This window comes from Anolis carolinensis, chromosome 3 (genome assembly GCF_035594765.1).
Source record: "Anolis carolinensis isolate JA03-04 chromosome 3, rAnoCar3.1.pri, whole genome shotgun sequence".
Classification (NCBI taxonomy): domain Eukaryota; kingdom Metazoa; phylum Chordata; class Lepidosauria; order Squamata; family Dactyloidae; genus Anolis; species Anolis carolinensis.
This window is the reverse complement of record NC_085843.1, coordinates 253,931,053-253,958,991: the sequence shown is the minus strand read 5'-3', so window position 1 is coordinate 253,958,991 and position 27,939 is coordinate 253,931,053. Positions and strand designations below refer to the sequence as shown.

At 39.4% G+C, this 27,939-nt stretch overlaps 1 protein-coding gene across 1 annotated transcript; it reads left to right on the top strand.

Annotated features, from left to right (window-relative positions):
* The first annotated feature begins 361 nt into the window (after positions 1 to 361).
* pcolce2 (procollagen C-endopeptidase enhancer 2) lies at positions 362 to 27,722 on the top strand. Its single transcript, XM_062976639.1, has 9 exons — positions 362 to 626; positions 12,093 to 12,198; positions 16,031 to 16,286; positions 17,296 to 17,420; positions 20,754 to 20,890; positions 23,552 to 23,706; positions 24,503 to 24,586; positions 26,576 to 26,743; positions 27,585 to 27,722. The coding sequence occupies exons 1-9, from the start codon at positions 520 to 522 to the stop codon at positions 27,713 to 27,715; spliced, it is 1,269 nt and encodes a 422-aa protein (XP_062832709.1). The 5' UTR covers positions 362 to 519; the 3' UTR covers positions 27,716 to 27,722.
* The last annotated feature ends 217 nt before the right edge of the window (positions 27,723 to 27,939 follow it).

Here is a 27,939-nt window from a genome sequence, read left to right as displayed (position 1 = left end):
ATTACTGTGTATTGAACTACTTTTTCTGTCAAATTTGTTGTATAACATGATGTTTTGGTGCTTAATTTATAAAATCATAACCTATTTTGTTGTTTAATAGGCTTTTCCTTAATCTCTCCTTATTATCCAACATATTCGCTTATCCAACGTTCTGCCAGCCCGTTTACGTTGGATAAGTGAGACTCTACTGTACATCCTGCCTATCAGATATTTACATTACGATTAATAACAGAATATGACTGTGCTGAAGTTGCAACGAAAATAATGGTATGGCTGGGGGTCACCACAACTTGCGGACCAGTATGAAGGGGTGGCAGCATTGGGAAGGTTGAGAAGCACTCACTGGAGAGAGAGAGGCGGCGGGGCCAGCGCTTCTCTCCTCCCCTCGCTTTCGCCAACAAATGGGCTCTCCGCCCAGAGACACTCCTCCGAGGGGAGCCCCTTGATAAAGGTGCCTCCAAGCCCCGACCCCACGCCTTCGCCGCCCAGGAGCCCCGGCTGCCCGACTCCAAGGGCATCATGAGCGCCGCCCTGTCCTGCGCCTTTGCCTTGGGGCTCCTCCTGGCTTCAGCCGCCGCCCAGCGCGCCCACACCCCGCAGCAGCAGCAACAGCAGCAAAGACCCAGGTAACTGACCAGCCCCTGGTCCCCTTCCTGCGCCCCTTCTTGCCTTCCACTCCACCCCTGTGCGCCAAGCCCTGGCTCAAGAACTTTGCGCATCTCTGCGGGGTTTCCTCTCTTTGCGCCCATGCTGTGGCTCAGCGTTTTGGGACTCTTTTTATGACTTTTTCCCTCCCCGCCCGCCTTTGCTTTATGCCGCCCATAAAGTGCTGTGCCGAGGAGGAAAACCGTCCTGTCCCGTGGAAGAAAGAGGGGAAAGCCGCTTGGCAAAAGAGAGAGACAGAGACTAGCTGGAGGGAATGGGTGCCAAGCGTGGTGGGTGGGAGCGCTTTCCGGACTAAACGAGGATTGTTGGTGAATGCAAGGGATGGGCACCCCGCCCCACACGGGGAAACTGGGGAAGCTGGAGGGATTTGAGGTGAGGAGGAGGAGGAGGAGGAGGAGAGCATCTGAGTACACGCAGAGCACACTTCTCCCTCCACAATTGGCTCTCGCATCTCAGACTTCAGAGACTTAAAAGTTTCAGTCCCTGTGGCTTCTCTCTTATGCAAGAGTGCTCCTTTTTTGTTTCTGAAGAAGAGGGTTACTCATTTGGACTTATGTGAAGATCCTTCAGTCTGATAGTAAATTTATTGTGTTGTCGAAGGCTTTCATGGCCAGAATCACTGGATTGCTGTGAGTTTTCTGGGCTGTATAGCCATGTCCCATAAGCATTTTCTCCTGATGTTTCGCCTGCACCTGTGGTAGGCGTCTTTCAAGGTTGTGAAGGCTGTTGGAAACTATGCAAGTGGAGTTTATATATCTGTGGAAGGTCCAGTGGGAGAAAGAACTACTATAATTTTGCACAACTATAATTTTATTCTTTTGCCCCAAGATTGAAGCCCATTATGTTACCCTGGTGGCACAGTGTGTTAAAGAGCTGAGCTGCTGAACTTGTGGACCGAAAGGTGCCAGGTTCAAATCCCGGGAGTGGAATGAGCACCCGCTGTTAGCCCCAGCTCCTGCCAACCTAGCAGTTCGAAAACATGCAAATGTGAGTAGATCAATAGTAGATCCAGCGGGAAGGTAACGGCGCTCCATGCAGTCATGCCGGCCACATGACCTTGGAGGTGTCTATGGACAACGCCGACTCTTCAGCTTGGAAATGGAGATGAGCACCAACCTCTAGAGTCGGTCACGACTGGACTTAACGTCAGGGGAAAACCTTTACCTTTACCTATGTTACTCTTGCCTACTGTCTACGCTTTTATTGTGTGATATTGTGTGTATTTTATTGTATTTTATTGTTTATTGTATATTGCTGGGCTTGGTCCCCATGTAAGCCACCCCGAGTCCCCCTGGGGAGATGGGGCAGGATATAAGAATAAAGTTATTATTATATTATTATTGTCTGTTTGAGGCAGGTGTGAATGTTTCGGTTGGTCACCTAGATTAGCATTGATTCCCACAGACAGTAAACAGCCAAACCTTGAAACCAATTGAAACATTCACACCTGCCTCAAACAGACAAGAGTTCTTTCTCCCACCCTGGACCTTCCACAGATATATTAACCCCACTTGCATAGTTTCCAACAGACCTCACAACCTCTGAGGATGCCTGCCGTAGATGCAAGCAAAGCATCAGGAGAAAATGCTTATAGTAGCCATATAGCCCAAAAAACTCAGAGCAACCCAGTGAATTCATTAGTTTCTCTGTGAACCAAAGATTTCATCTAAACCCTGAAAATCTTTCTTTTTGGTGGGATCATATGCAATGGTTGGTGAGTTGCTTGGTGGTTTTGTTAAAAAATGTTCACATTCTGCTACTATGTCATACTGTTGATAACTCAATAAAAATGTTGGAAAGGAAATCAACCCAAGAGTGAAACTGTTCTGGAGAATGGAAGTGATTCATGCTTAAGTGACATCCAGATTTCATAGTTGCTCACCACATCAACACTGATTTTTGGAGTGAGGGAAGGCTAGGAGACATGGAGAGCCCACATTAGACAGATACTACAAAGCAGGGAATAAGCCACAGATCCCTGCTACATGCCATATTTAACTGGCCCATCCCAAAATATTTGCTGCTGAGAGCAGAGTAAAACGTGGTGCTTCCTTGCCAGTGAAGGGACAGACAATGGCTGAAGTAGAAGCTGAATGTTATATTGATAATCTCTTATCACCTTGGACCTGTTGACAATTGGAGGGTCCAATCAGGGTGTTAATAGTTACCAGGGAAGTTCAAATCCCTTTTCCCATTCATTATCATTGAGTGTGTCCTTAAATGTAAAGATTCAAGCAGAGTGACTATTTAGAAGTGACCTTCTTCAGTGTCTCTTACTGCCAAATAAACAGCCACAGGATGGATTGCAGGCTGACTTTATTATTCCTGGGAGGGTTCCACAACAACAGCTGCCTTAATATTTCTTCATGCTTGGGCATTTAGTATATGTTTGATTGATCATTTGTGATGAGGCTCAGCCACCTGGCCCTTAAATTTTGCTCTGCTCTTGGTACTGGGGGGGGGGGCATCACCACCACCACCACAACCTCCGTGTGACCCCTCCCAGGGTCCATCCGATTGAAGCAACAAGTAGGTGGGTAGTTTGTGTGACATATACAATAATAGTGGGATTCAGCTGTGGGATTTAGCAGTAATGGTGTGGAGACTGAAAGCCATGTGGTATAGTGACTTGGATCTTGGGCTATGATTCTGGAGACCACGGATGAAATCCCTGTTCAGCCATGGAAACCCATAGGGTGACCATGGGTAAGTCATACTTTCAGCCTCTGAGCAAAGATGAAACCCACTTTGAACAAATATATTTTTAAAAAAATCCATGATGGGTTTGCCATAAATGACTTGAAGGCACACAAGTGTGGAGAGTGCCATTGCTGCGGCCTCCCTGCATATGCTGTTGAGGCACTCATCTCACTGCCTAATAGCCTGGATGTTTACAACCATGATGTTCAATTTTAAACATGCATGTAGATATTCACCTGAAAATATCTGTTTATTTGCCATGTCTAATAGCATGGTTAAGTCATTTTAATTAAATAATGAATATAAAAGGTTCTTTACATAATAGGCAGGGAGGAGGGAGCAAGCTTGTTTTCTGCTGCCCTGCAGACTAGGACGCGGAACAATGGCTTCAAACTACAGGAAAGGAGATTCCACCTAAACATCAGGAAGAACTTCCTGACTGTGAGGGCTGTTCGGCAGTGGAACTCTCTCCCCCAGACTGTGGTGGAGGCTCCTTCTTGGGATGCTTTTAAGCAGAGGCTGGATGGCCATCTGTTGGGGGTGCTTTGAATGAGATTTCCTGCTTCTTGGCAGGGGGTTGGACTGGATGGCCCATGAGGTCTCTTTCAACTCTACTATTCTATGATTCTATGATTTTATAAATATAATTGAAACCCAGGTCTCAATGATCTGCATTACTCAGTTTTACTTCACAGTATGGAAGCAAAAGATACCAGCACCCAGCAGTTGAATTACCATCCCCACCTCTTGCCAACAGCAGGCATGAGGCATCCATGGAAAGCAAAACAAAGACATAATGGTAGACATAGGTGTATCCTGTGCTGGTGAGATGGTGAAAGGCTCCCAGTCTCAAACCTGGGCATCTCTCTCATTTTGTTACTATATGCCTTCAATTCATTTCCAATTTATGGTAACCTAATGTGACACCATCACAGGGTTGACTTGCTCATTGCTGCCCAGTCGGTTTCATGGTGACCCTAAAGCAAATCATAGGGTTTTCTGAGTCTGAGAGTTTATCACATATCCAAAGTCACCCAGTGGGTTTTCATGGCCAAGCAGGGATTTGAATCCTGGTTTCCAGAGTTGTAGTCCAAGTACACCATGCTCTAATTACTGTGTAACAATTAGAAACTCTTTTCAAGAACTAGATGCTTTCTGCATCCAATTCCTGCAACCAAACTGCAGCCTGAACTAACATTTTCACTCATTACCATTGCAGACAGAAGTAATAGTGGAAGTAGGACGTAATGTCTTTGATGTCTAGAGAACACAGGTATTATCGTCAGCTTTAAATGGAGGGCGTGAACAGCTTCTTCTGTTTCTGTTCTGGTGCTTAGCTGTTGAATTAACAAAGGACATGCTTGGAAGGGGATACATGGGACATCCAGTCTAACCCCTGCCATGAAGTCGATAGAACCGATGTAGTCGACAGAACTGTACCTGGTGGTTGATTGATATTATTAACTGTTTTAAAATTCTTGTTTTATCGTATTACTGTTCTATCTTTTGTATATTTTGTATTTATGCTGCTGTTTTTGCTCAATTATGCTGTACACTAAAAGGGCTTTTAAAACTCATATCCACCCCCAATCCCATCTAACCTCCCAAGAGCCTGCCCCTTACCCTTTCCCAAATACCTGTTGGCAGAAGGCTTGTGGAAGGCCAGCAGGAATGGGACCATCCTGGTCTCTCTTGGGAGGAGTGCCATAGTCTGAGAGCAGCCACTGAAAAGGCCCTCTCCCATGTTCCCACCATGTGCACTTGATCTGGTGGTGAGACCGAGAAAAGGCTCTCCTAAAAAGGAGTCTCCACCACACTCTGGGGCATTAAGTTCCATTACTGAACAGCTTTTACGGTCAGGAAGTGTTTCCTAATGTTCAGGGGGAATCTCCTTTCCTGTCATTTGAATACATTGCTTGGAGATTTTGTCTGCATGGCAGCAGAAAACAAGCCTGCTCCCTCTTCCTTATGACATTATTTCCCAAATTTATACATAACTATCATGTCTCCTCTCAACTTTCTCTTCTGCAAGCTAAACATACCCACTTCCAAGATGCTCCTCAGGGTATAGTCTCCAGACCTTTTATTGTTTTAGTTGCCCTCTGGACACCTTCCAGATTGTCAATATCTCTTTTAAACTGTGATGTTCAGCATTGGACACAGTGTTCCAAATGAGGTATAACCAAAGCAGAATAGAGAGGCACCATGACTTCCCTTGATCTAGACACTATACTCCCTTCAATGCAGCCCAAATTCCCATTGGCCCTTTTAGCTGCTGCATCACATTGTTGGCTCATGTTCAACTTGTTGTCTACTAAGACTCCAAGATCTTTTCCCCATGTATTGTTGTTGAGCCAAGCGTTTCCCATCCTGTATCTGTGATTTTCTTTCTTTCTTTCTTTCTTTCTTTCTTTCTTTCTTTCTTTCTTTCTTTCTTTCTTTCTTTCTTTCTTTCTCTTTCTTTCTTTCTTTCTTTCTTTCTTTCTTTCTTTCTCTCTTTCTCTCTCTCCCTCCCTCCCTCCCTCCCTCCCTCCCTCCCTCCCTCCCTCCCTCCTTCCTTCCTTCCTTCCTTCCTTCCTCCTTCCTTCCTTCCTTCCTTCCTTCCTTCCTTCCTTCCTTCCTTCCTTCCTTCCTTCCTTTTGGCCTAAGTGTCCCACATTCCCCCTTGTTGAAATTTATTTTGTTAGTTTTGGCCCAGCTCTCTAATCTGTTAAAGTCATTTTGAATTCTCATCCTGTATTCTGGAGTATTAGCTCTTCCTCCCAATTTAGTATCATCTGCAAACATTAAGTTTGCCTTTTAAACCTTCATCCAAGTCATTAATAAATATGTTGAACAGCACTATACCTAGAACAGAACACTGCAGCACCCCACTAGTCACTTCTTTCCAGGATGAAGAGAGACAATTGATCAGCATCACGTCACTCCCATCTAAGGATCCCATCACTTTCACTCCATTTACCAGGTCTCTTCTTTCTACATGTTTGGTCATCTGATCAAGGAAGGCTTTATCCAGGTCTTCAGATGGGCCTGGGATCTTCAGTAGATCCCCACAAGTATATCTTTTCCAGTTCTCGCTCTTTTAATTTTTATCCAGATATTCTCAACATGATTGCTAGGAGTCCAGCATCTATTTGCAGGTGTAAACATCCCTAAAGTACAATGCTACTCCACCCCCTTTCCTGTTTGGTCTATTTCTCTGAAATAAGTTATACCCTTCAGTACTACATTCCAATTATAGGATTCATCACACCAGGTTTCAGTTATGTCCATTACTTCATAACTGTTTTGTTGTGCTAAGAGTTCCAGTTCATCGTGTTTATTTGTCATGCTCTCTGCATTAGTACACTGTAGAGAAATCTAAGTCCATGGGACATTCCCCCTAGCTTAGTGATTCTTGATCTGGGGGTCGGGACCCATCGGGGAGTCGCGAGGCGGGTTCAGAGGGGTCGCCAAAGACCAGTATTTTCTGTTGGTCATGGAGGTTCTGTGTGGGAACTTTGGCCCAATTCTATCCTTGGTGGGGTTCAAGGGGCTCTTTGATTGTAGGTAAATTATAAATCACAGCAACTACAACTCCCAAATGTCAAGGTCTATTTCCCCCAAAACTCTACCAGTGTTCAAATTTGGGCATGTTGAGTATTTGTACCAAGTGTGGTCCAGGTCCATCATTGTTTGAGTCCACAGTGCTCTCTGGATGTAGGTGAATGACAACTCCAAAACTCAAGGTCAATGCCCACCAAACCCTTCCAGTATTTTCTGTTGCTTCTGTGTGCCAAGTTTGATTCAATTCCATTGTTGGTGGAATTCGGAATGTTCTTTGATTGTAGGTGAACTATAAATTCAGTGTTTTTGTCAATTCCATTGATAAATTACTCAGTCTTGATTAAGTGCAGACACTGGTGTTCCTGTGTGATTCCTTTTAGCTCTCTGAATTAAGTTTTATATTTATATCAATAAATGACAGTGTTTTGAAATAAGCGTTTTGTACAAAAGTCTTTTAAAAGAAGACTTTCTTATTGTTTACTCCCCAAAGCCACATATTGCAAAATGAAAACATCAAAGCAAGTTGTGGAAAAAAGTTGTAAGTGACAGAGCAAATCTGAGGTCATCTGTGGATTTAGAATGCCAAATTCCTGTAAAAGCAGCATAAATTTTATGACCTTCAATTTTGCAGGCCAGTGTAAAGGAAGGGATTCTCCAACCTATTATTATGTCTTGCTTTTATGCAAAATAAAGATAGTAACATAAGCAGAGCTATAGATGTGCAATTGCTGGTAATGTTCCATGAGTTTTAATATTCAAGTTGTTGGGTTGTGCACTGGGAGGAGAACTGGCATACATGTTTCTATATCTTTTTCATGAAATACTGAATGAATCTCTGTAACGGCTTCTCTGCTGTTTGAAGGGTTTTTTTTTTAATTTAAAAGCACCGTCTAAAGCCTAATGCAATGATACTTGAGTTGCTTCTCCTGTGACACAGTCTTCTTCCTATGTTGTTTCTTATGCTTTTGCTTTAAACACAAGCTTTAAATCCCCAAAATATGCACTGCACAAGTACAGCACACTGAGGGAGCAAATATAGTACAGTTTTGCAATTAAGGCTATAATTCAATTACCTGTCAGAGTGTAAAATCTTAGATTGGGAAACATTGAAGGAAGCCTCAAAACCTATCAGTCTTTCTAACTACTGTTACCACGAAGATCTGCATTCAGGGGCAATCCAAAAATGGGCAACTTGGAAGTCCCTGAACAGACTCAGAAGTGCAGTGGGCAGATCAAAAGACAACCTGGCAAAATGGCACGACCTAAAAGAATCCTCCACCTTGTGTGACTGTAGAGCAGAACAGACAACTCCGCATATGTATGCTTGTCCGCAATGTCCTGCCTCATGTACAGAGGAAGAATTGTTTGAGGCTACAGATAATGCAGTCGCTGTTGCCCGTTTCTGGTCAAAAGATATTTAGCCGCTTGTGCTCTTTCTATTTTTATCAGTTTTATACTAATTTATGCAATGCTTTTGATATGAAAAAAAATAAACGTACTGTTTCCTGGAAATAGATATTCTTATAGATGTTTTCATGTTTTATTAACAAGTAAACTTCATAGAATGCAATAAGACTTCCTTCCAGGTATGTGTGTATAGGGTTCTGTCTCAAAGCATTCTTTCCTTAAATCTATATCATACATTTTACATTGCCCATGAAGTCATTTGCACATGGCACAAAAGAAGTATAGATGAGCCATACTCTGTTCTTGATCCTAGACCAATGTTTCTACAATATTTACTTCCTAATTGTGTATTCCAATCACCTATGGTTAACAAGAAATCCTCCTTTGGTTTGTGATCATTTTCCTCCTGAACTCCAGCATAGTCTTTCATTGGGCATTAATCAACAGTTTTCCACATATGTCTCATGCTTCATTCTTGGAAATATTGTGAGTCACTGGATGAGTCTTGTCCAGTGAACTTGCCATGGCTACTAGACCTACCCATGTTGTGGGATTTTTGTCTGCTTTTATCACCAAATGATGACGCTTGCTCTCAGTTATGTAAAATTTTCCAGTTATGTCCATACCATCTCTCAGTTGTGATAAACAAGATACTGTATCTACCTTGTTCTTCCTTAATATTGCAGGTGTGTCTAAAAGTTAGTTTTTCCTTTCATATCAACAAAATACATAGAATGCTACATTTTAAATATGTTTGCTTGTTATTTTAAAACTTACTATAACAGTTTCTCACTATACAATATCTGGCTTTGAGAAGTTTCCAGAACTCTTTAGTTTGCACGAGTACAACTCAGAATGATGGTTTCTGTACTGGCGTTGGTTCCTAAGTAATTGGATGGTGGTTCCTGGCAGGTTTTCATCATAGAAAGAAACAGTTGTAACTAATGGGCACAAATATAGTGCAGGTTCCTGGCACATTGGAAAAAAATAACTGCCAGTCCCATCTGGCTGAGAAGAACTATCAATCATTTTCACCAAGTTAAAATAGCTACATATTACACAGCCCAACAAAAAAATATCTTGGTGTCTTCGTTTTAATGCCTGTTCTTGGGGCTATTGGAGGCACTAATTCAGAAAATTGCATTGGATAGACTGCATCATCTCTAGTTTCTTAGATATGGTCATCATGATTTTTTTTTTATGGGTGAGCAGATGAAGGCTGATAGATGACATTTTCTGTATCGCAAATATTAGAGCTAATAGGGGGAAACTGGTGTCATTTTTGGAATCAGCAGGTCAAATATATCCAGAAACAGGGCTAACATTTGAGGCACTAATATGTATATGTATGTATGTATGTATGTATGTATGTATGTATGTATGTATATTTGTACATTTATCCTTTCTTGCCGAGTCCTGTTTTCTGGCATTCCCAGTATCTCTTTTAGTCCACTTTAATCCATAACTGAAGGAAGCACTATGCTGCAGTTTACAAAGCAGTGTCCCAGAGCAGACACCAAAGTTCTTGGCAGTGGACAAAATGATGAATCATGAGTACACATCATCTCAGATTTGTATTCACACTGGATGCTAGCAACTGCAGCTTCTTTTTAAAAAGTGTTTAGCTCAGATGGCCCTTAAGCAAGCAATATATTGTGCAAGCAATATTTCTGCAGCCAGATCAAGGCCAATGGGATTTCAATAGTCAGTGTTGATGTTTTAATATTTTGCATAGTTATTTGTCATTCTCCATAAAGCAAAATTATGTTATGCAATACAAACAAAATTGTTGAAATGTAACATAATTAGGAAACAGAGCAGAATCAAATATTGAAGAAAATTACTGTAAACTGTGCTGAGACCTTTAGGTACAAGATGATGTACAAACACCTAAATAATTAAAAGGAAAAAAAAATATTGCCGTGGCTAAGCATTAAATCCAAAAGCAAGCAAAGTCTTTGAAGTGCTTTGAAACATTGGCTAAAGCTGCAGTACTATATCTATATATAAAATATGCTACCAGGAAACTGCATAACCATCTCAATAAGCTGGTTGCATATGCAAATATGCACTGTATATGTGATTGGCATACAAAATTTTGCCTGATACAGTATTAAATATTTCTGTTCACAGAAAAAAATGCTCAGTTTTTCCCAAGCAGAATGGACTTCAGTAATGAATATGAAATATATACATCACAGAGGCTCCTTATTTTGGGCAGTGCTGTTGCATAAAAATTTAAATAGATGCAGATATTTTAATTGCTTTTCATAGATGCTCTGTGTATTTTATTAATGATATTGTTATCTGAAATCTTAGGATTCGTCCCGACATGCCAGCTCCCATCAGTTCTAATTAAGACACACAGAGTTCAGTCAGAGATTGCGTTATTGCTTCAGTTGGCCAAGGAAGGTTGCCAGGAGAAGTTTCCTAGATTTGACATTGATATTATATAGACATTTGGAAATAATGGACTGTACTGTTCCATTATCTGGGAGGAGGCCAAAAAAGGGCGCTATGGGGGGTAGTTGAAGGAGGAAAACAATCTCCCCCATTTTCTTTGGTTATTCCCCCTCCTCACTTCCCAGTTCATAAACGAGGGTTGTTTCCATGAAGGTGACATGGGGGGGGGGGGATAACAGGAAAACAGGGGGAAATAGTTTTACTCCTTCAAACCCCCCTCCTCCCGTAAAATGGACTATCCTTCTCTGTCTAGTGCCCCCTTTTGGCCTCCGCCCGGATAATGGAACAGTACCTAATAAACATTACACTGGTTGGTACCAATTATGATCCATGATCTTATTGGTTCACAGTACATTCATTGTTATAATGTTTTAGAGTCCATGAATAGTGGAAAGTTTATGGTAGGGAATTTAATAAAAACTTTACTGGAGAAATCTTGAGTCTGTCTCTGTGTCCATACTATGTTTCCCCGAAAATAAGACAGGGTCTTATATTAATTTTTCCTCCCAAAGATGCGCTAGGTCTTATTTTCAGGGGATGTCTTATTTTTCCATGAAGAAGAATTCACATTTATTGTTGAACAAAAAAATGAACATTGATTATATACTACACAGTAGTTGTCATCACAAACCAGCATAACCAGAGAAACTGTGAATCCTATCAATAACATTACAGTCTGCAGGATTTTTCCCATGTACAACAATCTATGGTACATATGTTTACCAATCCTGCAGGCTGTAATGTTCTGTTTGGCGGGCATGCTTCCAAACAAAAACTTTGCAAGGTCTTACTTTCGGGGGAGGCCTTATATTTAGCAATTCAGCAAAACCTCTACTAGGTCTTATTTTCTGGGGATGTCTTATTTTAGGGGAAACAGGGTAGCAGCCGCCTTTCTGCCTTCGGGGGCTTATCGGAAAAGAGTAACAATTATCATTGATATCTATGGGAGAGGAGTGGTTCTGAGAAGATGAGATTTCCTTAATGAGACCGTAGATAGCAGGACTAAGATGATGGGTTTAGAATTCCTCTGGACAGAATCCATTGTACTCTCATGAGACTTGTATTTCGTCTGAGTGAATCTGTATTCCAGTCTCAAAACTGAGTCTAGGGACTTGGCTATAAAAGAAATTCTGGTACTTTGGACTATTTATGTGGTGGTGGGAAAAGGAAAAGTTGGTGTGCCTTCCAAAGCCAAGAGCTCATTTTTCCGAGCCCCGACTTTTTGGGATCTCAATTTCAGATAACATAACAACTTTCTGCTCGGCATTGGTAATGCTTTTTCAACAGTAAAGCTTTCTTTTGATTCCCAGGTCCTTTAAATGTGGTGGAATTCTTACTGGAGCATCAGGCTTTATTGGGAGTGAAGGATTTCCAGGAGTCTATCCCCCAAACACCAAATGTACTTGGAAGATCACAGTAAGAACTTTGGCATCAAAAACACATTAAAGAGAATAATATGCATTTTCCTCTGTGGATGGTGGTTGGAATTATTTGTTGGATGTCTGTGATAATAAATTGGTAGCATATTAGTAGTGTGTGTGCAAAAAAACCAAAATAAAGAATGTAATCTATACTTGTATATAGACTGCTGGATCTATGACTTCTTATTTTAGGCATTTATTTTAGAATATGTGCTTCCATCCCATCCCTAAGACAGCTACCCTTTTCAAACCTGGGGGTTCATCTACATGGCATTAAAATCTGGACTTTTTCTATTTTGGCTCTTGACTGTCCCCATGATATTTATTCACTTCCAGCAGGTATTGCAGGTGAAAGATTAATCCAGTCCAGCCCTATGTTAGGAAAAGTTGGGGGTTGCTCTGGAGTTCGCTTGGAGTTCCAGGAAATTCCTGCTGCTTTGCAGCAATGTGGATAGCAGGATTGGGTCCAATTTCAATGATTTGCTATCATCCTGTTTTCTCTTCATTCATCTCCAGAGGCAAAGAGGGATGGATTGTGCCTCTGTCACCACTGTTGCTCCTAGCCAGCTGCAAAGTGCCTTTATTTTGCTAACTATAGATGCAGGTCATACAGCATTTTATATTACAGCCTTGGCACAGCAGTTGACCTGTTGTACTACCAAAACTGTTACAGTTACTGTCCCTCATATAGTAATTTGTAGCACACAAAAAACAAAGCATTACATAGCAATGGTTTGGAAATTGTTCCCTTTTTGATGGTCCTCGGTGATTTAGAATGAGTAATCTAAGAAAACGCATTCTGGTGGATAAAAAGAAGCTATAAAAATAGCATTCAAGTTCATCATCGTTCTGTAAGTAGATAATTTGCAGAATTCCATTCCACTACTGGTGAGAAGAAGCATGCTTTGGAAAGTTAGTTATATTAACTACAATAAGCAATGTTACATTTTAGCTCCTTTCACTAATTTTCACAGACCATTAAACACTCCTTAACCAGTTTGGGGATAGAATAGCTGTCTACAGTAATACAAGGACAGGGCTGTAATTCTGTTACTTGTACACTTAAGATTGTGGGTGTAACTTAATTCACAGAAAAAAGGACTGGGAGTGTGAATCCATACATTCATGAAGAGCAATGGTTTCTAACTTTTTTTTTGACCAGGGACCACTTTGACCAGGGACCACTATCCAACATTAGTACCAAAAAGGTTACAAATCAGTTTTTGGTCAACTTTAGATTCAGTTTAATTATTTGAGGTACTGATTCAGAAAACTGCATTGGATAGACCACATCAGCTCTAGTTTCTGCTACAGAACATGTGCCATCCAGTAGTCGCCATCTGCTTGCCCACAGAAAATCGTATTTAATAATCTAGAGCTGATGTGGTCTATCCAATGCAATAGTCAGCTCTGTGGAAAAGAGTGGAAATAAAATAAAATAAATAAAGAAATAAAGGGGAAGGAGGTTCGCGGACCAGATTTTTGTTCTCGCGGCCCACTTCTGGCCCGCAGCCCACAGGTTGAGAACCACTGATGAAGAGGAATGAGGACCTAGAACAGTTTTGTTGGCTGTCAAAGAAGACAACTGTAGTATAGGTTTTCAAATATTAAACTCACTGGCATTTGTCTGTCCACACAAATTTAAACATCAGGGCATGGACAGATGAGATTGAAATTATTACCCAGACAGAATATGAATCTCATTAAATTAATCCATTGAGCCAAGCTATCATCCTCTTGACTCAAATGGATGAAGAATTTGATCCTGAATAACTAAATTCAAACATCTGAAAAATAGTTTAACTTCTGGTTATTTGAGTAAAGTTTGGTAGCACAGAGAGAACATTTTCTTTTCCTTCTTTGGGAATACCTTAAGCAAATACTTGCATGAGAGATACTGCCACAAAAACTGCAGAGCCCTTCCGCACTGACAAAAATAAATCTTTGTATGTATTCAATAATGGCATTTTTGAAACTAAGCCAACATCTGTTCATGCAAATTGTCCATGCAAAAAAAGTGTGGTGGGGGAGAATCTGGCATTCTGCAAAGTATTTTAGCTGTTGGAAGTGTTTGTTCCTACTCTCTCTATATCATGGAAAGACAATATGTTGCTCTCCTGGTAGTATTGGATTGCAGTTTTCCAATAGTCCTACCCAATTCTGGAGTTGTGGTGAAATCACATCTGGAAGGCCATGCATTGCCTTTCTGATTTACACAGAGAGCAAATGGGAAGACAGAGGTTTTGTTTAGTTTTATTAATATATTTGGTTGTTTTGTTTGTTTTGTTTTAAAAGCAAGCAGCATGGGACAGAGAACTGAACTGCATGTGAGGGTTCATCTACACTGTATAATTTATGCCATTTGACATCACTTTAGCTGTCGTAGTTCAATGCTATGGAATCGTGGGAGTTGTAGTCTTCTTAGCCCAAGAGTGCAGGTGCCTCACCAAAATACAGCTCCCATGATTTCATAGCATTGAGATGTGGAAGTTAAAGTGATGCCAAACTGCATTAATCCTACAGTGCAGTTGCCCCCTACATCAAGACTTTGTGTCTGATTCTTTGGGGAGAAATGAGTACCTCTTTCTGGGCATATGGTGAATATTTAGCACTCAGTGTTTTACTAAGGAGCAAAGAAATAAGGGCAAGGAGAGGAACCTAAAAATTAGGCAATCTTTTCCATGGAAAGGAATGAATTGGGTTACTTGCTCTCTAGAGAAAGGGTGGAGGAGAAAAAGAAATCCAGCTGATTTATCATTTTTTCTTGTTTTCTCCTTTGTGGCTGTGAAGAAAGAGACAGGCACTGAGCATTGATCTAAAAATTTGCTATAACCGTTTTTATTGCTTACTGTGATGCATATATCATATGAAAGAAGACATCGCTATCTAGGTCAGCTTATCCCAGTCTGGTGCCCTCCAGATGTTTTGAACTATAGCTTCAAACACCTCAAAAATGCATGTTGGAGATGATGTTAGTACTTTTTGGAAGATACTAGGTTGAAAGAGGCTGATCTTAAAGAGCTTAAATTCCCTACTGGGGCCACACAAAAAGGTTTAGAGCAAGCCAGAGTAGATGTATGAGCAACTTACTGTATGCAAGTTTGGGCAGAAAGATGAAACATACTATATGAATAAGTATGTTTATGCTGCCTTTCTAGCTACCAAGGCCCTACAAGAGATCAAAAGCCAAGAAAGTAAACAGAAAAAACAACCAAATCTATTATTGAAAATACTAAAAGGAAGAGTGCTACTAAAAATATTCAAATGGCCAAACTGAAAATATGTCTTGATTTCCTAAAATAGTAGGAATGGGAATTGAACACAAATTCATTACTTGTGCCGACATATGAGTCATGTTACACACTGTATCATTAGTATAGTGGAGGCATATATGTTTTAATGTTTCTTTATCATGCAGAAAGAGGACTTTTTCAAGTATGTGTCTAAGCAAAAACTAAGCTTTTGAAAGGACTGCTAAAATATGCTGTAAATCAATTGGAATATGTTGCTATGTGAAAATAGTGCTAAGAACCTTTAAAAGTTCCTGTTAAGATCACAACAGAATAAAAGGTAAATGGTATCATTGAGTAATGAATATTGTGTTGATGTAAAGATGGGAGCAGGGAGGAATTTAATTTCTCATTTGTATAAAATGGAAGGACTGGTATTTGGATGGGGTTTTAATATGAGAACAATTGGAGCTTCAGAAGACTTTGATACTCACTTTGTAAAAGACAGCACTTAAAATATATAAAGGCTAAGATTTATACCCTAGAAATGCCTCAGAAACAGTGACCCTTAAGATGTATTTTTCTTTGTCTCTGCAGGTTCCTGAAGGAAAAGTAGTTCTCCTTTCTTTTAGATTTATAGACTTGGAAAGTGACAACCTTTGCAGATACGATTTTGTGGATGTTTACAGTGGACACACAAATGGCCAGCGACTTGGCAGGTTCTGTGGCACACTGAAACCTGGTGCGCTTGTGGCCAACAGCAACAAAATGTTGGTACAAATGGTTTCAGATGCCAATACAGCTGGAAATGGCTTCGTGGCAAAATTTTCTGCAACAGTTCCACATCACAGAGGTATTTTGCAGATCCTTAAAATTTACAATCAGAAGCGTATTAAGGTCTACACTTCCATATAGAATCTTTAAAAGGAGATTTAACTAGGAATTAAGTTCATTTAGTATCCACTCAATATCTAACTGAGGGTCAAGCAACCAAAAACTACATTTATCCAGATTCTACCAATTCTGGGGCCCCTGGTGGCACAGTGTGGCATCAGTTTTTGGTCAACTTTAGATTTGGTTTTGATTATTTGGGGTACTGATTCAGGTAATTGCATTGGATAGACCACATCAGCTCTAGTTTCTGATACAGAACATATGCCATCCAGTAGTTGCCATCTGCTCAGCCACAGAAAACCATATTTAATAATCTAGAGCTGATGTGGTCTATCCAATGCACTTTTCTGAATCAGCACCCCAAATAACCCCAGGAACAGGCCTAAAAACAAAGACACCAAGGCGCCCCCGCTTCCAGGCACCACATTGAACAGCTTTGCTGGGGGGGGGGGGGGGGGGGGGAGAGAAGCAGCAGCAGTAAGGAGACTTGGTGCCGCGCTTTTCATGGGTAGTCAGCTTCACCCCTCCCGACATCCCCATTGCCTCAGCAGTATAAGAGGATATTGCAAGACCAGTGTCTCTCATTGCAATGGTGTAGTAATAGTAAGGCTGCAGACCATATTTTAGTTCTTGAAGACAACCGGTGGTCCTTGGACCACAGGTTGGCAACCACTGTGCCAAATAAACATTCTTAGTCTTTAAGATGAAACAAACATTTTCGGACTTTATCATAGACATTGACTACAATTGCTCTGCCATTGATGCATATCGGATTGAGCACCTTCAATATTGCACCTCTCTTCAATTCTGCCAACTCAACAATTTGTTTATGACTTATCTAGTACAGTTGGGTTTGGAAAAATGTATGTAATTGGTTCGATTCACTGTATACCTTATTTAAAAAGTGTGGGCAATCCAGTTACATGGAACTGTGCTTTGGGAAATAGCAGCATATTGTATATTTTTAGGAGATCAATACTGTGGTGGAAGACTAGATAAGCCTTCTGGATCCTTTAAAACACCCAACTGGCCTGACCGCGATTACCCAGCAGGAGTAACCTGTTCATGGCACATTGTGGCTCCAAAGAATCAGGTAAGTTGCATGCAAAATCTCACTTTTCTTTCCATATTTTCTTTTGTATGTAAAATTCCACCAGTTTTAGCTCTTTTGTAGCTATAACATCCCCAAAAAAGGTTTCTAGCATTCACCTGTTTCACCCTCATTTCTGTATAAAGTCACAATCTTACCAATGGCTTCTTGTGTGATTTGTAACTTGTATTATATAATAACAACAACAACAACAATAATAATAATAATAACAACAACAACAACAATAATAATAATAATAATAACAACAACAACAACAACAAAAACTTTATTTTTATACCCCATCTCCATATCACCAAAGGGACTCGGGGCGGCTTACATGGGGCCAAGACAAAATAATAACAGACATTGTAAAAACACATCGAAATAAAACAAATCAATAAAACATAAACAGTAGATGCTCACTCTGATTTGGGCAATGAAAACAACTCTGCTTTTACTTAGCAAATGTTTTATTTGATTGGCTGAGTCTTCTATTTGTCATTTATCATAATTTGTCATATTTGTCTTAATGGTACCAACTGTAACATGATCTGAGTTTCATAGGAGATACTGGTAGAAATAGTTGTCTGTTGCTATTATATCCAGAATTCCTTTTGCACATTACAGGTTTACAATTACACAATAAGTTTGTCCCTTAGTACTGGTAATCTTCTGTATGGGCCTTCTATGTATATCCTGTTGTCATCAAAATCCATTAAAAAAATACAGCTAGGATACAATTACGTTTTGTTTCCTAACTTTAAAATCAAACCAGTAACAACAGTTTTCTTTTTTAATTCAAAAGTATGTCTTAGAAAAATCGTATTCTTGTCTAAGACACCTTGTTCTGAGTAATCTTCCTTCACATCTTTCTGTTTTCTCTATCTTATCATATGTACAGGAGTAGCATCCTTTCTTTGTGAACATTATTTTCTGCTGATTTATTTTAGAATATTTTACAAAATAAAATATTGTTTTGATCATAGAAAAAGGTTTAATGCACATGAACCATTTCTGAGCACTAAAGTAAATTACAAACAAGTAACATCAGTTTAAGATAGAGTTATATATTTTCTCTTCAAATATATTCAGTGTTAATTCGGTTTACGTCAGGTACAAAACACAGCATTGTCTAAATATTGCCAGTCTTGACAGTTCCCTTTGCTCTTCATACTTTCAGGTTCTAATGTACTAATCTATTTACTCTTTGTAGTACTGAGCATGTTACCATTTCATTTCTTCGGACTGAGCCATGTTGGCTACTTTCATATCCATTTGACATTCACTGTATACTGGTCTTGCTAGCATGCCTTTTCCTGCTATGGCAGGGTACTCAATCTTTGCTCTGTCTTTTTTGTTGTTGCCTAGGTTTCTGCTCCCTAAACTATATTATGGCAGGAGACACATAGTGATTGAATACCTTAATCTTCAAGCATATTTGGTAGGTTGGTTGCTTTTCATATCTACATTTAACTTTCTGAAACCTTTTCCATGCCACTTTGAGTTGCCTTTTAATCTGCTTCTCATGATCATAATCCTCCAAATGAAAGCACTGGCAAAGATAAATATATTCTTCTGATCCTTAATTTCCCCCACTCTTCTCATTACCCCTCCTGCATTGATCAGGATAACATTTTCTTGAACTGGGAGATGTGCATCAGCTTAGACTTTTCCTGGAATCATTTTTAATCCACATTCCTTCCTTTCTGTATCCACATGATTTAACCATTTATGGAAAGCCGGTGATTTAATTTAACATGATAAATTAGCACTTGATTGCTCTCAAATGTGTCTGAAAATCTATTCCAGCTCTCCTTGAATTGTATCTTCCCATTATTCTTCTCATCTTTTACTCTTTATTCTCAAGAATCTGTCTTCATTATGTGGCTGTGGACACCAGAGCAGACTTATTTTCAGTATACTTCAGTAATGCCTCTTGTGAAGAATTCTATACTAATGAATCAAGGTCTCACCTTATCTCATGAGCATTTATTGTGCTTTTATTTTACTTGGGGAGAATCTGACAATAAGGTGATTCAAGAGAAAATCTTATTTTAGCAGTCTGTTTTAATCTACAGAGTTATTGAATCCTGCTCTTAGTCGCTATAAATAAAGAGGAGAGTTTAAAAGCATTTTAATCTTAATATGAAGCTCAAGTATCGTTTGGGAAGCCCTTGGTCCCCTTTAAGTCTTGGGATGCAGTCTTGGTACAGGTAGCATCTACACTAGGCATGGACAAACTTCGGCCCTCCAGGTGTTTTGGAGTTGAAGTCTGCTCTGGGCTGAAGTTTGCCCATGCCTGATCTACATAGTAGGGGCACTGTGAGCACAATAGCAATATTTGTGTGTGTGCGTGCGTGCGTGTATGTATGTATGTATGTATGTATGTATGTATGTATATATATATTGTATGTGTGTTTTGATCAACTTCCAATGAATGACCTGGAGATTCTCAGACAAAACACTTCTAGGAATATGGTCAATTGTTGACAGATGTTGACTTTGAAGTTGTGCTAGAAAACCTAAAGATTCACAGAGGAGTTCTATCAGGTTAAAAAATCATGTTTTTATTTGTGGTTTTTCCACTTTTGCAGTGGCCTTGTGCCCCTAACTCTGTTGAAAGTGAAGGGCTGACTGCATGTTTGAATGTTACATCCACATCTGTCTTCCCAGTAGCTTTCTTGGCCACTATCTCCCACGTGATGCATTTTAAGAAGTGTTAGAAGTAATTGCATAAGCAGTTTCAACACTGTAGGAATAAGATACTCTGACAAATTATTTTCACATGCACAGTCATGGAAGTAATCCCAAAATCACAATCACAAAATAGCCCAGTAGCCCTGGCCATTAGTTTTGCAAGAAACCTGACTGTTATGCTTTTATTTTCCTTTGCCTTGTACATATAGTTCATTTCCTATAGTTTCTTCTTTCTCTTATTTGCTTATATTTACATTTTTGTGATACACTGAACTACATTTTCAAACTGTCTTCTTGCTAATATTGTTGCTTTAATATGTACTAAAACTTAAAAGAACTGCAAATATCAAGGCAGGACTTGATCTTAGCGCTGAGTACATCTGAAGCCATAATACATCGCATACTCACTCATTCATTGAAACACTGTACAAACATATTTTAGGATCTCCCTTTTTTTAGCATTCCTAAGAAGAGGATTAAATGCATGGGCTAAACTAGCTAGCCTTTGAAGATCTTTGTGGTTTTTAAGCTTGACTTGAAAAGAAGTAGGCTATAACATATTTTAATTTTGAAGCAATGTTCTTATGGATAATTAGCTACAAAAATGTTTTCATTAGATTCTTAATCCTTTTCCTGCAGCTAATAGAGTTAAAGTTTGAAAAATTTGATGTGGAGAGAGATAACTACTGCAGATATGACTATGTGGCCGTCTTTAATGGTGGAGAGATTAATGATGCTAGGAGAATTGGAAAATACTGTGGAGACAGTCCACCAGCGTAAGTAATGGTATTAGTTTTATTTAAAAAGGTGTTTGCAGGGTTGGGTGCGGGACAATGAAGCAACTGCTATTTCAATATCATCCTTCTGGATTCACTCAGCAGAACTTTATTAATCATCAGTGATCGTTTATGTATTTATATTGGACTTTTGTTGTCTTAACCTTCACTGTAACAGAAAACCTGTATAATAAAGTGCTGTTTCATTAGTGTTAAATACTACCCTGGCTATAAATTGGTTCAATATATTTCAAGAATCTTCAGTATGCTTGTGCGTTGCACAAATTTAGAGGGTTATTGTATGTATTGATTACTGATATTGATATAGATAAATGTATGAGGGTTTATAGCACAACTGTTATTTTTCTTGCCAACTGCTGTATATGCTTAAGTATAAGCCAAGTTTTCCAGCCCTTTTTAGGGCTGAAAAGTCCCCCTCAGCTTATACTCTAGTGAGGGTCCTGATCGGCTTATATTCGGGTCGGCTTATACTCGAGTATATAGGTAATCAGAGGTGGACAGTCTTATCTTTTAAAAGTCTTATTATTATCTTGCAGTTTTATGTAAATATTCAAAGACATTTAACCTACTGATGCCTCAATTAATGTAATTGTATTGGTATCTATTTTTATTTTTGAAATTTACAAGTAGCTGCTGAATTTTCCATCCTTGTCTTATACTCAAGTCATTAAGTTTTCCCAGTTTTCTGTGGTAAAATTAGGTGCTTGGGTTTTGGGTTAGCTTATACTCGAGTATATAAATTTAAATAAATTAGTCCTTTTTATTAATTAAGGCCAAAGACTAGTAGGTCCCAGTACAAAGATAAGTGACCTAGTTGCCTTGGTAACAGATCAAAGTACACAATACATGATAGATATGAAGCTGCACACTTCGCTGTACAGACGTCCCTTCACATCAGTGGTTTGAGTTTTATGGATCTGATTATTCAAAGACATGATTGAAAGTGCCCTCCCTACATTATGTAGGTCCTCCTGTGTAATTCTATGATCATGCTGGAGGACCTAGAGATTTCTAGAGAGACGATTTCTCTAGGAATCTCTAAGTCCTTGGCCAGCTTCTAGCAGACATTGACCATGCTGGAGTGCATAGAAATGTTTAGAGAAGTGTTCTCTCAGGTTAAAAAAGAACAATTTCTTTATTTGTGGTTTTTCACTTTTATGAGAGACCTCTGCCCCTAACCCCACTGAATGTGGAGGCCTAACTGTATGGCGTTGGATTGATTGCCTGTGCCTTGTTATTTTTTAATACATCTCAGTGTTTCTGTGTCTCAGCATATAACACCACTTCTTTCATGTATGGGTATCCATTCCTGAGTGACCCTTGTGACTCATCTATCCATGCAGTACTAGAGCAGGTAAAGAAAGAAAAGACAGCATAACATCTGATTCCTATTTCAACCAATTATGTGTTCTTTATAGTCTTCTGAAGTAATATCTCACGGAAGGAGGACCATAAAAGTTAACGGGACAGTCTGTCTCAGTCTTCCTGAAATCGGAACCCTCTGTTGCACTATAGTGTTTTGTAGATAGAACCAAACTTCTAGTTCAGTCGATATTTATGCTAAATTGCAAGTGACTCTATTTCAGTCTTGGAAATGTGCAGGAGGCATATGTTAAAGAAACATAATAAATGTTGGTTTTGACTACAAAAGATGCTTATATGTGGAGCTGTGCTATGCGGCCCTACCAGGTGAATTTCTATCTGCTGTGCTATACACCAAGTTGTGAGTCAATAGTGGAGGACTTTCCCCAAGTGCTACTGGGGCTTAACATCTATTTGGTGAAGAGATATAATCACTCTATCAGCATAGTTCTCTCTCAGAAGTGTAAAGTGGATTTCGAGAGGGCAAGAAGTAGGAGAAAGCATGGTAAAATCACCTAGTGGTATGAGTAACATAGAGAAGAAGAAGGAAATAAAGCTGATTATATGTGGGGAACATTAACAAGGGAAACGGCCAAGGATTATATAAGGAAAGATCAAGAAAGAGATCAGTTATGAATCACAGAATCATAGAATTGGAAGAGACTACAACTTCCATCCAGTCCAATCCTGACATGCAGGAACCTAGAAACAAAGCATCCCCGGCAGATGGCCATCCAGCAGAGATGCAGATTTGCAGAGAATTTTTATCTTAACTGCTAGTGCAAATGTATAAAGATTTCAGTTGATGAAACCTAGCAGAGAATTTCAGAATTAAATCTGAAGGTTGTATAACTCTATTCATAAAGCTAAACATATGCATAAATGTTTCCAGTTTTGTAGAGCTAATTTAAGGCAAATTGTACACAAGTCAGTTTGTGAACTAGTGGGTATGTGTTGTGTAATGCTCCAGTTTAGAACTCCTTATTTTCTCCATCCCTATCTGAATGTTACTATGCTTCTAAGAGCCTAAGTAAATATTTGCGTTGACAAAGATTTCTTCAGGACTTGTGAAGCTCACTTCATTTTGCATACCCAAGTACATACTTGGTAACAGGAAACTTTATGTTCTATATGAAAAGAAATTTTATTAAAAAGGAAGATCTAGTTCAAGTTGATTCAAAATATTTGCATATGTAATACGTTGCAAACTGCACTGTGTTACAAAATCTGTTGGTTGCAAATAAGTCAACTAACAGAGGTTGTGTTACTCTCTTTCAGGCCTATTACCTCTGAGAGAAATGAGCTGCTTGTTCAGTTTTTTTCTGATTTAAGTTTAACTGCTGATGGCTTTATTGGGCACTACAAATTCAGACCCAAGAAATTACCCACAACCACATCACCAGCCACCACCACGCTGTCTCCTGCCACCACAAGTGAGTATAAAGCCTCTATATAACTGCTTTAGTGGAAAAAATAGCTTGAGTAAAAACTTTAGTATCACTGACTTCTCTGCTATAATCTTCTTACTCTAATTAAGGGTCTGGAAGAGTATTTCTTTTGGATTAAAAAGAAGTAGCAGATCCTTCAATCCTGAATATTTATGTTCAGAGTAATACCAGATTGTCTATATCCCCATATTTTGAACATTACCCTTTTCTGTGCAAACTGAATATTGCAAAGGTCTACATATAGATTTTCAGAAAATGAACATACAAATATTTATTTATTTCCATCATTTCTACCCTGCCCTTCTCACCCGAGCTGCCCAACAGCTCTGAGAGATTTGCAAGACCAGCAATCTTTCTATCTAAGTACACTCACTACTTGTTTTATGCCTGATTACTTCTATGAGGAAGTCCGTTCGTAAAATATTTTCTGCTTCTTATGAAAGAGATACAGAGATGGGGCTCAAAAATGTCACTTACGCCTCCATGAACCCAAGGCTTGATCAGCATCAGATACTAAATGCCTCTTTTAGGGCTAGAGTTGGTGCAGAATGTGGCCAACTGCTAAGAGTAAAACACACTAATATATTTTAACCCCCCCCCCCCATTGACATAAATTCTTTCTTTAGTGTTATGAGTTTTACATTTGGGAATGCTCGTTCTCTCTGTACATTTTAATCACATAAATATAAATATACAAACAATCAAGAAGAGTGCAAGTCCTCTGTGGCTTCTGAAACACTGTCTTCACTGACTCTTATTTTCTGGATCTTTTTGCGGAAAGCTTTGAAGCCTACAGTTGCCCTGTGCCAGCAAAAATGCAAGCGGACTGGAACTCTTGAGAGCAATTACTGTTCAAGTAACTTTGGTAAGAACAACAAAGTGATATTTTTCTCCTTCTTCAACCAGTGACTTAAGGATTTATGTTTAGTTTTAGGGGAGGGCCAGGCCATTTTGTAAACTGCCCATTAGTGCACAAAGGGATTCTTTGAGATCATGCAACCTGCATCTCTTATACTGGTGTCTATGACTCAGTTATATTCCTTGAAATGTTTTGATGAGAAGACAGTGTGAATGTGTGTCAGAAGAAAGGGTCTCCAGTCTAAACACAAATGACTGAACAGAAGGAGAACTGTTGCTCTATGAAAGTGTTGATTCAGGAATTATTCAGGGATCTTTCATGAAACGGCCTGTATGTCTTGTACACAGTGATAAATATATTTTAAGTATTACTTTACTTCTCAATCCATAATACCATTTGTAGATATTTCTCTGTCATGTAGAAGTTGTTACCTCCAGATTGGATTATTGCAATGCACTCTATGTGGGGCTGCCCCTGAAGACGGCCTGGAAACTACAACTGGTCCAGCGCTCGGCAGCCAGATTACTAACTGGAGCGAATTACAGGATGCGGTCTACCTCCCTGTTTAAGGAGCTCCATTGGCTGCCGTTTATTTTCTGTGCTCAATTCAAGGTGCTGGTTATTACCTACAAAGTCCTAAACTGTTTGGGACCCACCTACCTTCGTGACCACATTTCCCCCTATGAACCTACACGGTCTCTCCATTCATCTGGGGAGGCCCTCCTCTCGCTCCCGCCACCTTCACAATTGCGGTTGGTGGGGACGAGGGAGAAAGCCTTCTCTGTGGTGGCCCCCCGACTCTGGAACTCACTCCCTAGAGAGATTAGGCAAGCCCTCACCCTTTTAATTTTCAGAAAGACCTTAAAAACCTGGCTATGCCAACAAGCCTTTGGTGAATAATTTTTGCCCCTGTAAGGCTTGTCCTGGTGGTATATATCTGTTGCACTTTATTCTATTCCTGCAATTGGAGTAGTTGCCATGTTTATCTCATTTTTAGTCACTTATTTGTGATCATATTCTTGGGTACCTTTCTTGACTTCATTCCTCAATATATGCACTTTATGGCCCAGTTATTTTTATGCATTTCCATGTTTTTATTCCATCTATGTTTTATTGATCTGTTATTGATATGTTTTTATTGACTGGTTTTATTTGATGTGTTTTACTGTGTCTGTTATGTTCGGGCTTAGCCCCATGTAAGCTGCCCCGAGTACGTTCGGGGAGATGGTGGCGGGGTATAAAAAGTAAAAGGTAAAGGTTTCCCCTGACATTAAGTCCAGTAATGTCTGACTCATCTCCATTTCTAAGCCGAAGAGCCGGCGTTGTCCGTAGACACCTCCAAGGTCATGTGGCCGGCATGACTGCATGGAGCGCCGTTACCTTCCTGCCGGAGCGGTACCTATTGATCTACTCACATTGGCATGTTTTCGAACTGCTAGGTTGGCAGGAGCTGGAGCTAACAGCGGCCGCTCCCGCCGCTCATGGGGTTTGAACCTGGGACCTTTCGGTCTCCAGCTCAGTGCTTTAACGCACTTAGCCACCGGGGCTCCTGGGTATAAAAATAAAGTTATTATTATATTATTGTTAATTATGAGGTCTTTTTTCTTCCACATTATGTATGATGATACATTATTTACAATATCACAGTACAGTAACCAATCACAGTCTATAATTTTGCATTATCTCATCCACTGTATCTATTATTCATGATTCCAACTGAAGATTATGGAGGTCAGCAGCAGTTATGTAGCTGGCTGCTTCCTGGACATCTCCCCCAACCAGACTCAAGGAGTAAATGGCTATGGGAACAGATGTTGGGCACTTGGAAATTGGCAGAAGCTGAATGATATGCAAGGAAATATTGAATTCTTCCTGCAACTATGTCCATAAAAGGACATAGGCGCTTTCCCATCAATGTACGTGTCACAAACAGACTTCTGGCTGCTGTGTATAAACTGCATTTTTGATGTATTAATCATTTATTTTCTCTCCTAGTAATAACTGGATCTGTTATCACAACTAACATCAAGGGTGGAAGCTTGCATGCTACAATATCAATTATTAATGTATATAAAGAAGGAAATTTAGCAATCCAGCAAGCAGGCAAAAATCTGAGTGCCAAAATTACTGTTGTCTGTAAACAATGTCCTCTTATCAGAAGAGGTAAGTGAGTAGTTAATACTATTTTGTATTTTACACATTAGTCTCATTTTATCATTGCTCTTCCCATTTTCATAATTAGTTTGCCCAAGAGCCAGAATGAAGATTGCTCGGTTGCAGATCAAAATGTCAAGGCAGACTTAACCTAATGATGAATGCTAAAAAAAAAATGCACAGGTTTTGCTCATTTAGAATTTCCTGCCTAAAAACATTTTCACTTATTCAAATTTATGTAATTCGATATTGAAATACAGTAGAGTCTCACTTATCCAAGCCTCTGGATAATCCAAGCCATTTTTGTAGTCAATGTTTTCAATATATTGTGATATTTTGGTGCTAAATTCGTAAATACAGTAATTACAACATAACATTACTGCGTATTGAACTACTTTTTCTGTCAAATTTGTTGTATAACATGAGGTTTTGGTGCTTAATTTGTAAAATCATAACCTAATTTGATGTTTAATAGGCTTTTCCTTAATCTCTCCTTATTATCCAAGATATTCGCTTATCCAAGCTTCTGCCGGCCCGTTTAGCTTGGATAAGTGAGACTCTACTGTATGTTAAAGAGGAGATAGGTTGATTAGTTACATTCCTCCCATATAAAGCTATCCTGAAACAAGCCCTATTATACCAACAACATCATAGCCATTTTCATCTGAAATATATAATGTGGGGAAAATATGCTGATTTCATGAAATCTATATTTATCGATTGTATGTTGGGACTTGTTCTGACTGTAATAAGTAAACATTAATGGAAAGGAAACCCACAAACATATTCCAGTATTTTCCAGACTACAGCAGCAATTGTTTTTAACATTTTCTTTTCTCCTTCTTAACAGGTTTAAATTATGTTATCATGGGCCAAGTAGAAGAAGATGGAAAAGGTAAAATTCTGCCCAGCAGCTTTACTATGACGTTCAAGACAAAGAACCAAAAGATCTTGAATATCTTAAAAAATAAACAATGCTGAAATGTGATATTTTTCAACTGTGCCTGGTCATCTTTCTTCAAAAAATTCCTTTATACAAGCAAAATTGAAGACGTATTTTTCTGAGAAGGCCATGTACTCACTGGAGTTTTCTAGCCATGTAACTTCCATTGACTTATATTCCCAATGCCACAAGACAAATACCTTGAGTGCCAATTTTATATTTCAAAAGGTTCAGTTATGCCAGTAAACAGGAAAAATTTCAG

Bases quoted from the DNA above. Each gene is read 5' to 3' on its own strand.
- pcolce2 (XM_062976639.1), top strand. From the start codon at position 520: ATGAGCGCCGCCCTGTCCTGCGCCTTTGCCTTGGGGCTCCTCCTGGCT. The intron at 20,891-23,551 runs GTAAGTAATGGT...ACTCTCTTTCAG, and splicing joins TGTGGAGACAGTCCACCAGC to GCCTATTACCTCTGAGAGAA. The intron at 24,587-26,575 runs GTAAGAACAACA...TTTCTCTCCTAG, and splicing joins TTACTGTTCAAGTAACTTTG to TAATAACTGGATCTGTTATC.